The sequence below is a fragment of the Diceros bicornis genome, chromosome 5 (assembly GCF_020826845.1).
Source record: "Diceros bicornis minor isolate mBicDic1 chromosome 5, mDicBic1.mat.cur, whole genome shotgun sequence".
In the NCBI taxonomy this organism is placed as follows: Eukaryota; Metazoa; Chordata; class Mammalia; order Perissodactyla; family Rhinocerotidae; genus Diceros; species Diceros bicornis.
The window spans coordinates 74,280,618-74,293,791 of NC_080744.1; the positions used below are offsets into that span (position 1 = coordinate 74,280,618).

The following is a 13,174-nucleotide window of genomic DNA, read 5'->3' on the forward strand; positions in this document are numbered from 1 at the left end:
ACATTAAGTAGATGGTCCAAATGCAGTACTTTGCATCTCTGTTCACAAACAGCAAAAGGAAGGCATGGAGCAAGGCCTGAGCAGTCACCTTGCCCATAGCAAGCACCCACGTTGGGAACACCCTCAGGTAGGGCTCTATCAAGTAGAAACCCATGGAGCACTGCACCGTGAAGACATATGCGATGGGAAAGAACTTCTGGTTTTACCTGTTCACCCTCACTGTGATTGAAATCAGCTTTCTCTCCACATGCTACTCCAGGGAATTAGACTGGAACAGAGGTTAGCCGCCAAGTAAGAGGTTTTTCTCCAAGCAATTTCACGATGAATTCCCTTTATGTCACTTTTTGGAAATGAGTCCACCAAAATACGAAATTTTTTTCAAAAAATGACATTTATCCACAAGATCAGTTCATTTTTTATTTTTTAGTGAACATTTAAGGTTCATATACAAAAGCTAACAGAGCAATAAGTCAATCATGAAATACGTACAAGGAAATAAAAAGGAAAGTAACTCACAATTTCTCACCACTGAAGCACGACACACTGGCTGCAGCAAGAGGTGGTCAGTGTTTCAGACAGTGGACACATGGGCCAAAAGCCAAGACTACCGTCACACCACTTTCTGTTTTAACATCTCCTTTTCTTTCTTGGTCATTGTTCAGTTAGTGGGGGGAGTCGGTGGGGGAGAGAAATAAGTTTATTTTTCCAAAAAAAAAAAAAAGATTTTTTAAGCAGTTAAATTTTTCCTTGGGGAAATATTTTATGTGTTAATCTAACATACTATGTATTCCTGTTATTAAATTTGTTCACATAAATGTGTGCCTATTCTATTTTTTAATGTAAGATCATGCAGTACTTTCTAATTTCAGAACAGTAAGAATTATCAAAGGCAATTAATTTTGTACATAAATGCCCACAGTTTCCTTTTTAATGAAAAATGTGCTCTTTGTGATCTTTGTTTCTTGAGAGATTTGGTCAAGTAATAATCATGGAGCATTTCCTAAAATATTTATTTGCTGGGAAAATTTGTATGAAATGACATTTGAAGTATAAAAAACATTGTTAGCTAACACTTGGAACAGTTAAAAATATACTTATCTTGTTTGTAAACTATCAGTGTAAGATACTGAGCATCTGAGTGTCAGAGCCATTGTCTCTTGTTTTTCTAGAAAGTTGTTTGTTTTGTTTATCAATGTGACATCTTTGAAACATCTGACATTATATATAGAAACATCAAGGCAATATTATTTGTACATATTATTAAACATGCAAAAATTTCCTGAAAGATAGTGCCCAAATATGGAAAGTCCCTCTACGCTCCACCTCCCCTTGGTGCCATTCCACTGGGAGTATGGCTCTCTTGGAGTGTGGGAGTGCGGTGGGCTATTTTGGAGAGGCAGCCCCTTTAATTACCGGCTCCCTATTCAAATATGTTGCCCAGTAAACTAAGTTGAAAGTGCCAAACAAGACTGGGAATACAATTCGGGACATTTTGTCAATCTTGCTGATGCTGTTGTAAGTCTTTTTGTTTTCAGAAGTCTTCTCTTCAGAAGGTTTTACTGAGACTGAAGACGCATTCGAGGTCCCTGCTGGGGTCTGTTCTTTTGGGATGTTGGGGGGGTGGGTCATCTTCCCAGTAGTATAAGCATTTGTTGACTTATTTAGTATGAGTTCACGTTCCTTTTTCTGAAAAATATGATAAGAATGTAAGAGCATGCCATTTGTGGGTAATTGTGAGCTCACTTCTAAAGGTTTTTTCCTCAAAAGAGAGATAGAGAAACATCAGCTTAGCTCTGCCCGAGGGCAGTCCTCCACAGACTTCTAAGCCTATAACCCCACACAGCCAGTCTTGGATATGAAACTCTACAACAGGCCAAGTAATTTATGGTGGAGAAACTTGGAATAGTGGTTACCTTTGTTGAAGTGGGGATGGGAACTGACTGGAAAGTGGCAATGGTGAACTACTAGAAATGCTGGTGATATTCTCCATCTTGATAGGGATTTGGGTTACACAGGTGAACATGTTTATCAAACACAGCAAATGTACCCTTAGTATCTGTGCATTTCATGCTACGTAAATTTCACTTTGAAAGAATCAAACAATAAACAAACAATGAACTCTAGTTATATGCAGGCTCAAGTATTTAGTGGGAAAAGAACTGTCATCTGAAATTCACTTTAAATGCATCAAAAAATAAGATGGATCTACAGATGGATTGAGGGTGGGTGGATGGAGGGATGGATGGATGGATGAATAGATGATAGATGATAAAGATGACACAAGCATAAAAATGTTAATTATAGACAGATTTTCATTGTAAAATTCTTTAAACATTGGTATGTGTTTGAAAATTTGCATAATTAAATGTTGGAAAAAATTCTATTCCATTACCAAAGTAATATAGTCTCATTAAATAAAATTTGGAAAACACAGGAGAGTAAATTAAAGAAAATATATCACTATCTCAGAAAAGATATTGGCACCCCCATGTTCACTGCAGCATTATTTACAAAAGCCAAGACATGGAAACAACCTAAGTGTCCATCAGCAGATAAATGAGTAAAGAAAATGTGGTATGTATATACACAATGGAATATTATACAACCATAAAAAGAAGGAAATCCTGCCATTTGCGACAACATGGATGGACCTAATTTAAGGCATTATGCTAAGTGAAATAAGTCAAGCAGAGAAAGACAAAAACTGTATGATCTCACTTATATGTGGAATCTAAAAAAAAACCAAAAAACAATACCAGAACTCACAGATACAGAGAGGAGAATGGTGGTTCCCAGAAGTGGGGTGTGGGGTATGAGAGAAATGGATGAAGGTGGTTAAAAGGTACAAACTTCCAGTTCTAAGATAAATAAGTCCTGGGATGTAATGTACAGCATTGTGACTACAGTTTATATATAACTTCATAAGTTATATATATAGTATATGTACAGTTTATATATAAGACTACAGTTTATATATACATTAAATATATTTATAATATTACTATATTATAAATATTTTATAATATATAAAATATATGTTATATAATATATAAAAATTATATAATATATATTATATATTTTATAATATATAAAATATATGTTATATAATATATAAAAATTATATAATATATATTATATATTTTATATATATAAGATTTATTGAGGTGCATATATAAAATTGAGGTACATAAAAAAGTATATAATATATATAAAATATATAAAAAATATATAATATATAAAATAAAAATGTTTTATATATTTTAGATTTTAGATATATATTTTATATATCTCTATATAAATATATATAAAATTATATATCTATATATATTGATGTATATATATATATCGACCATTAAAACTATGGGAAAGATAAAAAGCAGAAAGGAAGAGCATGGAGCAAGGGGCCAGAGAAAGCAAGTGAAAAGAGAGAAAGAAGAAATTTGGAACTAGATGCAGGGAGCACAATGACTACCTGGGGACGTGGTAAGGAGGCCACGACAGTCCTCAGGCCAGAGTAGGGACCTCGTGGGCCACTCCTCAGATATACTACGGCTCTTTGCAATACCCGTGATCACGTGAGCACTCATGCTAGTCCACCAGAAGAAACCAATAAACATGACTGACTAGCTAACTTACTGCTGTGAATGGCTTTCATCTCTTGGTGTAACCCGGGAAAGAGCAGACACGTTAGAAGAGACACTAATCTGTCTGATAGCGTGTGTTTTACTTGGGGGATGAGCAGCAGCACAGGACTCAGCACAGTCACAATGGCTGTGGTGGTCCTGGACATGTGCCCCCGGTCCTCCTTCTAGGTTGGACTTGCTGCCCAGCTGCAGGCAGAGTTGCCAGCAGATGGCCTCCATCTCTGGCTCCTTCAAGGGCAACTTCAACTTCTTCCTCTACCGAATCCCGCTTCCTGAACTCTGTCCTTTCACAGGTGTTTACCCCTAATAACTATCTTGCACCTCAAACTCTGACCTGGCATTTGCTTCTGGAGATCCCAACATGTAACAATGGTGAATACAGTCTATTTTTCAAGTTGTCTCTATTTCTAAGTAAAAGTCAGTTTACAGGAGTAATCTAACACTATACTTACTTATTCATGCTCACTACCGTGTCTATAACAGTGTGATTTGCCTGCTTGGATGCCTAGAGATGCCCCGGTGCTTCTATAGCATGGAGCCTTTCTGGCCTAAGGGGTGGGATTCCCAGCACACAGCCTTCTAGCAAATGACACTTAGCCTTGAAGTTCCACAAGATTTATTGAGGTACATTGCTTGTTCTAGAAAATCAGTGGTAATCTGGGATTAGACAATCCATGTTCCCTTCATCCCTTCCTCCCCACCTAGGTCTCCATTAAGATCTATGGTAAGTAGTAACAACAGTGTGGCTGAGTGTGAACACGGTAGCGGACCATGATGACGAGCCCATCCAACAACATTTTAGGGTGCTCCATTGACCCCCGGGTTTCACCTTCCTCCTAGACTTACAGTCATGGGCCTGATGGCCTCAGTTCCTGCAATAGACTCCCAACTGCTCTCCCACTTCAGACTTGGCTATCTCCAGTCCGCTGTCACATGGCCATCCAAGACCCAGGCCCTTAGCAAACATTAACCTTCCAGCAACACAGCGCTGGGTGTTGGGAAGCTCCCTCTCCCCAGACTCTATTCTTGTTCCTCCCCCGACAAACATCCTCCATGACGCCTTCTGTTGGTATAATCAAGTCCAGACACTTCTGTCAAGAATCCCCACAGTCTAAGGATGTCCTGCCTCTACAAATGTTTTCCCATCTCCCCACCAATCGTCCACTGCAGTCAGCTCACTCCTGTTCAACCACTGCCCCCTCTCAAAACACACCCACCCCAGAGGTTTCTACTTGTCAAGACCCTCCCCTCCCTTCCCTTCTCCTCAAGGGGGCCCAGAATGGGTCCCACTAGGCCTTTCTCCAAGTGGGTGAGCTGGACTTGGAAGTGGGTCTTCCATGACTGAAACTTGGGCATGGGAGGAGACTCATGGTGCTTGGAGGTGGGAAGAATCAGAGGGGCCAGGTCAAGTCAGAACCTCTGACTTTTCACAGGAAAGGAAACAGCAGTGTTAAATGCAAAAAGCAAGCATGGGGCCATCGATTCGACAGAGCTGAGTGCCCTCCACAGAAATGGAGTGTCTTGGGTTGCCATTACTGGTCTGTGGGCCTGGTTGGGAGGTCAGGACATATAACTCCAGTCTTCTATAAAGCCTTCCAGGGCTCCCTTCATGCTGATTTTTCAAAGAAGAAACTAAGTTTTACTTTCAAGGCTACTCTGATAACTCTGGCCAGCTCTTCTCTCAGAGCAAAGGATGTGCTTACTTGTTTTATGCGTGGGATAATTAGCAGTTTATCATGTGCTGTTTTATTTTCTATTCCATGTATGTTATTCTCATCTCCTCAAGGACATAGTTCGGCTTGGAATGTTGTGCAACCTTTTTTCTTCAAATATTTCTTAGATTTAGGCACCAATAACCCTCCAAATACTCAACAATTCATTTCTTTGAACACAGTAATGCTTCCACCATAACTCATGTGTGTCGTTTAAGCGAGCCAAATCATCTCGCCAGTGGAACTGGGTGTGTTTTTCTTGATGTGCTGCTTCCAGTAAGTCACGTGCTCTCTTCACGACCTTAAAGCCACCTTGCAAAAGATATACTGCACGGTGACATGGTGAAGGAGGGAGCAGAGGAATGGACTGTACAGTTCAAAACTGGACAGGTAGTTCCTGAACAGGCGGAAGGGACTTTAGCAAAAATAATAGGCCTGAGTATAAACAAGCCCATTCACATGACATCAGACCTTTCACTTGAATAAAGCTGGAGATTCAAAATAAAGTTGAAACAGGACCTGTTATAAGTAAGTCTTTGTAAGGACCTTGAACATAAGAGAAGGGATCATTTTGCGGGGAGGGAGGAGAAACACCCTGTCTTATATTTGGACATAGAATCAGGCACATTTTCTCAGAAAAGAGAATCTGAAAGAAGGGAATAAGGAGGAAAATGAAGTCAGTACCTTGACCTTGGCTGCTTCCAAGGCTTTTTTGCCATCCCAGGCCCAGCCTCTCTTCGTGAAATAGTTGACTGTGGCAAACTCGATCAGCGCGGAGAACACGAAAGCGTAACACACGGCTATGAACCAGTCCATGGCTGTGGCGTAAGCCACCTTGGGCAGAGAGTTCCGAGCACTGATGCTGAGGGTCGTCATGGTCAGCACTGTGGTCACCCCTGTGGTTGTCAGTGATGGGGGTGAGAGGGGAAGGGAAACAGGGATCAGTACCAGCACCTGGACTCCGGTATGACACCCCTGAACATGATAGACAAAGACAGGGAAGGAACCAGTCACTTTTATCCCCAGCCCAGACCTCCTGCTCTACAGTTTTCATAACACTTAACATGTTCATAGCATTTAAAATATTGCTTGCTTTATCTTGTCGATTGTCTCCTTCCTCTAGAATATAAACCGGAGTGGTCAGGGATGTGGGTCTGATTTATATGCATCCCCTACCACGTCCAAACAGCTGGTGCTCAACACAGATGGGTCAAAGGAGTGGTGTTTCTTCGTGGCTCTGGGGCAACAGCTAACTGAGAAAGGGCAGTGACATTCACGCAGCATCTAGTGAGGTGCTTCACAAAGATTTCTGTGCACCTTCCAAGCAGTGGGCTCGAGGCAGATCAGTGAGACAGACTTTCTTCCCTGAGGACTAACGCACCCTGCAGACTCCCAGGAGCCAGGGTGCAACAGAATCACAGGGTCTGAATCTGGGTCTGGGCACCTCACTCCCTCCAAGAGGAATCCATGTCCCCTCGAGGCTGCCGTGCAAGGTGCCCGTGGCTGTCTATCTTGGCTTCTGGGAAACTCTGCAGAGACCATCCAGCAAGGCCAGATCCCTTAGAGGGGATGTTCTCTAGGACTGACAGATTATGACCATGTACAAGGCACCTACTGAGTGCAGACTCTGATCTAAGCTACATTCTGGATGGTGTAATTATCCCCATTTTGCAGGTGAGGAGCTTAAATATTTAAAAAAATACCCAATATACCCAAATAGCCTGCTGGCAAATGAAACCCATATCCAGCCCAGGTCTGCTGGACCCTTCCAGCCCACGTGGCTTCCATGTGCTCTGTGCCTTCCTTTTTACTGCATTTTGTCTGCAGGAATCTGCACTGTGTGCATGGGGTGCGACTGCAGCGCACCTGTTACGGGTTAAATTATGACTCCTTTAAATTCATATGTTGATGTCCTAACCTCAGAACCTATGAATGTCTCCTTACTTAGAAATATGGTCTTTACAGAAGTAATCCAGTTAAAATGAGGTTGTTAGGGCAGGCCCTAATCCAATATGACTGGTGTCTCAGACACGCACACAGGGAGAACCCCACGTGAAGATTAGAATTATGCTGCCACCAGCCAAGGAACCACCAGAAGCTAGGAGAGAGGCCTGGAATAGATCCTCCCCATACAGCCCTCAGAAGGAACCAGCTCTGCCAATGTCTTGATTTTGAACTTGTAGCCTCCAGAACTGTGAGATAATTAATTCTGTTGTTTAGGCCACCCAGTTCATGGTACTTTGTTGTGGCCACCCTAGGAAACCAATACAGCACCGAAAGTGTAATAGCAGCATAGTTTTCATCCAATGTCATCCTTCAAAGGTATTTACAAGTACTCATTGAACATGGTACCATGCATGAAATTAATGCTTAATGAGAAATCATTAGGTATCTGATTTTTCTTAGGAATCCAGTTTATCATTGTGCTGGAGGGAAGTGTTCTGTGCATGACCTTCAATAGGCTTCTTGTGTCTTCTTGGGTCCTTTAACATCCTAACGTGCATTGGAAATCTTCAAGAGGAAACAGACAGTAATATGCAGCATTTTCCAAACTAAATTTTTTTCCCTGCCTGCCTAAAGAGCTGGGAGAGACTACCTGGCCATGAGCAAACATCCACACCTCCCCAAAATATTCCTGAAGCTCAATCTGGCGAGGCAAGTGAAGCTGGGGGTGTGACTGGAGCTAGAGAGATGGTCCCACAGGAGCAATCCTGGGCCACTTCCTGGAAACTCCCTGCCCTTTCGCTCTCGGGCATCCTTCACACTACAGGAGCATTAAAATAAAATGCAGGCCATGGTTTCCTTCTTTGGAAGGGAAAGTGCAATAGTAAGAGCTGAGGAGCAAATGGCACTTTACAGTTTAGAACGATGTGAGCATCCATTATCACAACTGACTTGCAAAACTTTAGTATCACTACTTGAATTTGACAAAATGAGCTTCAAAGTAGGAGTCAACACTGACTATGTGTGCTGTGTCAGGGTATCTCCTGAGCTAAACTTAATTTATGTCTCAGGGATGTCAAATGATGTAGTTCTGGATTCTTCTCATATATGTAAGATATCATATATACATATGTATCTCATATATATGTGTATATGTACATATATATGATAATATATACGATATCATATATAAAATTTATTATTCTCATATCACATATGACATATTGATTACCGCTTGGGACTTAATTTTAAAGTGGCATGCACATTTCAAAGGAAACTGATAATGTACAAAGTAGTTGTTGAAGAGAGTTGTGAGAATACTGTAGCAAAATCACAAGTAAGACAGATTGCGACGATTTCAAACGTCAAAAAAAGGCTTTTCAAAACAGAAATAATGATCGAATAGACCATGCATTATTCCACAACCCTTGTTCAGAGAGCAATCCTAAATCCTAATCCTTAACACTGAATTCGTAACTAATTGGTCCGTTGGTTTTCTGGGTCACAGAATAGAGGCAGCACCAGGAGTTCAGAGGCTGCTGTTGTTGTTTAAGGGTGGTTGGAAGCAGTCAGAAAACACCAGTCCTGGCCTGGCTTGGGGACACTCACCAAACACTGTCCTGGCTGGGACGGATTCTCGGTTCAGCCAAAAGGACACCTGAGACAAGATCACGGTCATGATGCAGGGAAGGTAGGTCTGGATGACAAAGTACCCGATCTTCCTCTTCAGATGAAAATGAGCTGTCATGATTGTGTATTCACCTACACGTAAGGAAATCAACAGTCAGCCACCTACAGTCCTTCAGTCCTGCCTGTGGCTCCTGCCCCTTGGTCAGGGAGCCTCACTTCTCTCCACCTTCCCATTGGACAAGTATTTATTTGTATTGTTTGGGTGACAGAGAGGATGGAGGATGCATGGATTCCTTAACAGTCATTTTATAAGTAAGTCTTTTGACCCCCAGCCTCCAAAGAGTCTTTGCTGGCGGATGCCTTTCCTGGGTAAAATCAGATTTCTGTGTTTCCTAATCCCTGGTCACAATCTGTGCCACTCTCACCCACCCCCTCGCTGCTACTGCCATCAGGATTTCAGGATTTAGCCTCTCCAGATATAACGCGACATCACAGAGCCCTGTTGTCGGTGGAGGGTTTCCTCCCTATTTCCCAGCCAGGGTCGGCTTGAAGGAGCTGCGGGCAACGGTTCCCCCACAGGCTCCCTGCTCACTTGTCTGGGTGGAGGGTGAGGAACAGCAGCTTCAGGAGCCACAGGTCCTGGCAGCTCATCCTGTCCGCTGCCTACAAGGGAGAGGGGGCATTTCCTTGACGATGCCCCAGTGCCTTCTCTGGATCTGCCTGGCTGTGTGGGAGGCCAGTGGAGACCTCCCGTTTTTTGCTGAGAACGATGCTGCCCTGATGGTGAACTGGTAAGGAGCTGGGGCTGGCTGCCATGAAGGGGTGTTAAACCGAGAATCTCCTTTGCTACCTGAATTTGCATCTCCCTGGGGAGAAGGATGCTTTGAGAAGTGGAGGCAGAGTTCAGGTGATCTGACTGAGCACGAAGTTCTTTTGCTGAATTGCAAGGAGTAGATGGTGTGGCCAGGGAACTGTGAACAGGGGCTTGGGGCCTCCACTACAACAGACCCCAGATGGGGCCAACTATTAATATGGGGGTGGTCTGCCAGCTGCTTGGGAAGAGTGTTGGGACCTTTGAGACTGATAGCAGGGCTCTGATGCTTGCTATTGGAATTGAAGCCCAGAGCTCGGTAAGGCCAGGTGTGGATGTGTTCCTCTGTGCCTTTTCTCATGGCACGCCGTTCATTAGAGATGGAAGGAACCATTAAGATCACATGTGATCAAATTTGCCTTCTTACAGAAAAGGAGACCAAAATTCTCAGCAGTGCCTTGAGGCACAGTGTGGCAGGCCATACTTTCCCCATGGCCCCAGGCAAGTGAGAGCCGGTGAGAGAGGCGAGCAGGCTTCCTCACAGCAGAAACAAACAGGGACAGAGAGAAGGGGAGTGGGAAATGTTTAGTAGCAAGGGCTGGCCCTTTATAATGATCCAATTTTGCCTCTCCTGAATACGTGAAGAGGGGAAATGCCTTTCTGTTTCTTTGCAGTAGGATTTGAAATTCCTCTCCTACTTTTAACTCTTTTTTCTTGTAGCTGTTATTTTTGTTTTATTTTTGAGTTGAGTGTAGCAATATCAGATGATGTTAAAAAGAAAAAGTCCATCTTTTTAGAGTGTAAATACAGGAAGAAACCTCATTTATAAATTTTTAAAGAACCATATGAAACAACTCCAAACTGTAGCACCCTCATTAGCATCACAATTCTTTACCCAAAACTTCTGCCATACCATCTTTTAACTTGTTCCCATAAAATCGGGTCTATTTCCCTTTCTTTTTCCCTTAACATGGCAACCACAGGTGAAGCCACCATCCTCCCAGGCCTGCCAGGCTCTCTCCCTTCTCCCCTCTCTACCGAGCACCTGTGCAGAGGAGCCATGCATTGAAAGTCCTTGTGCCTCCTGCCAGCTCTGAGGGTTGGCAATGCTGACAAACAGGGATGGTGACCAGAGCTCCCCTGAGGGTATCCTCTGAGGATTAGAACTTATGCTGCAGTCAGGGCTCACTCCATCCCTGTACGCTTTTCTCGCCTGCCATGTGGAGACTCTCTGGAGCCCTGAAGTCCCCTCCCCCGCTCAAAGCCACACCTTGTGACTGTGACCACTAGAGCTGGACCTCCCGTGGCCAGAGGTGTCCGAGGACACACCTTGCAAGCTGAGGAAGGGGATAGATTTTGTTCCTTTGGACATGCTGCCCATTTTGCACCAGGTGAAGCCAGGCTTGTACTGCCCCTGTGGGGCTCAGGCCAGCCCCGTGCATCTGGGAGTGAGAGCACCTGCTTCCTTCTTGGGAGGGGCTCAGCTATTTCTATGCTGCTTGATTGTGCTTTCCGAAATTTAACCCCAGGGAAATCTTCTCTGAGATGTTCAAAGCATGAGGGAGAGGGGCAGGTAATGGGAGTATCTGCAGGAAGCCGTCTACCTTCCCTGCAGAGACTGCCACCTGTGTGCTCACTGCTCAGACAGGGCTGTGTTATATAAGCAGGTCCATGCGGGCACCAGGCAGGGCCTGTGGTTGCTGGGGCCTGCTCACACAGGGGCCAACGCGCCACAGATTAACGCCTGGCATGGCCCTTAATGCTGCCAGCCGCGGCAGCTGGTGCCTCCGAGTGCAGCTGCAGGGAGGGGGGCCCAATGTGGAGGGTTCCTTGCTGCCAGCACTGCACAACAGCCGTGCCCCAGATCGTAAGGAGAGCGCAGTTGGACAGGATGGGGTGTGCTTGGGTGGTGCACCCTCCAGTGTGGTGTCTCCCAGAGCGTGGCATCCTGCGTGCACCAGCTCTCACCTGTGCTCGTACTGATGTTCTCGGTGCCCACTGTCTGCCCCATCAGGTGATACTGGTTCAGCCTGGAGCCGTCTTCTGCCACCACCACCGACTTGGTGGTCCCATTGGTCCAAACATAGACGACTTCAGAATTAGGGTATGCATCTGGGTGGGGGTCAGAAAGTGGTATAAATATGGAATCATTTACAGCCTGACACAACCAAGGATGTTTATAAAAGAAGCAAGAGAGATGATTGGAAAGTCAAATTTAAACAACCTAACGAGTGTGCAGGGTGGTCAGACCAGGGCAGATGCCACCGCAGTTCAGGTCCTGCCCATTTCAAAGGTCTGAGTGCTCAGAAACCAGTGCTCAGCACTTCCTGGGATGTATTTCTCTTCAGGGTGCACTATCGCACGGGCTCTGAGACCACAGTACTGGGCTCCCAAGCTCTTTAGCCTTGGGCAAGTCCCTTATGCTCTGTGCCTCAGTTCTTCCATGTGTAGAATGGGGCAGGAACACCTACTTCTTAGGGCTCCTGCTATCATGACATGACCCCCATTATGACATAATGTGTATAGAGCTTAGAGCAGCACCTCACTGCATCGATTCCTATAAAGGTTCCACTTTGCAACAGTGACATGTCCTGCGGTCCCATGCTGTCTCAGTGGGAGGGTGTCCAGGCAGGATCTTTGCCCTCTGGTGTCAGGCCTGTGACTGTTACACCTGTGAATGTTACATTACATGGCAAAAGGCACTGTGCAGATGGAATTAAAGCTATGGGCCTTAAAATCAGAAGATTATCCTAGATTATCCCAGTGGGCCACAGTATGATCACTTGAGCCCTTAAAAACAGAGAACTTTCTCCAGCGGGAGCTAGAGAGACCCAGCTCAGAGATATTCGAAGGACAAATAAAGGACTCGACCTGCCATTGCTGGCTTTGCAGATGGAGGAAGGGGGCCACAAGCCAAGGAGTGAAGGTGAGCATGGCCCCCAGGTGACAACTAGCGAGGAATCAGGGGCCTCAACCATGCAGTCACATGGAACGGAATCCTGCCAACAACCTGAACACTGCCAACAACCTGAACAAGCCTGGAAATGGACTCGCCCTCAGAGCCCCCAGAAAGGAACACAGCTCTGCCAACACCGAGGTTCTGGCCTTGTGAGACCCAGAGCAGAGACAGCAGGCAAACCCACTGTATTCGGACCTAGAAAACTGTAAGAGAATAAAGCTGTCTTTTTATTTTTTTTCCAGCTTTCTTGAGATATAATTGACATGTAACATTGTATAAATTTAAAGTGTAATGTAATGTAATGATTTGATATATGTGATAATGATATATATGATATATATCATTTGATATATATGAAATGATTACCACAATAAGTTTAGTTAATAAATGTGTTGTTTTAAACCACTAAGTTTGTGATAACTTGTCATGGCAGCAATAGAGAACTAGAACAGGTAGATGGAGAACAAACAGACAG

The 13,174-nt window shown here is 44.1% G+C and overlaps 1 protein-coding gene across 4 annotated transcripts in view; it reads right to left on the reverse strand.

The window, feature by feature from the left end:
• Positions 1 to 404: 404 nt before the first annotated feature.
• The window catches only part of GABRA5 (gamma-aminobutyric acid type A receptor subunit alpha5), an 86,774-nt gene continuing 74,004 nt past the window's right edge, over positions 405 to 13,174 (reverse strand). For all 4 annotated transcript variants that reach the window (XM_058542246.1, XM_058542245.1, XM_058542247.1 and 1 more), the window contains 4 exons: positions 11,709 to 11,852; positions 8,909 to 9,061; positions 6,041 to 6,252; positions 405 to 1,686 (listed from right to left, as the gene is read on the reverse strand). In XM_058542246.1, coding sequence (XP_058398229.1) covers positions 1,384 to 1,686; positions 6,041 to 6,252; positions 8,909 to 9,061; positions 11,709 to 11,852 — 812 coding nt within the window. In that variant the 3' untranslated portion in view covers positions 405 to 1,383. The remainder of the gene's footprint in view (positions 1,687 to 6,040; positions 6,253 to 8,908; positions 9,062 to 11,708; positions 11,853 to 13,174) is intronic.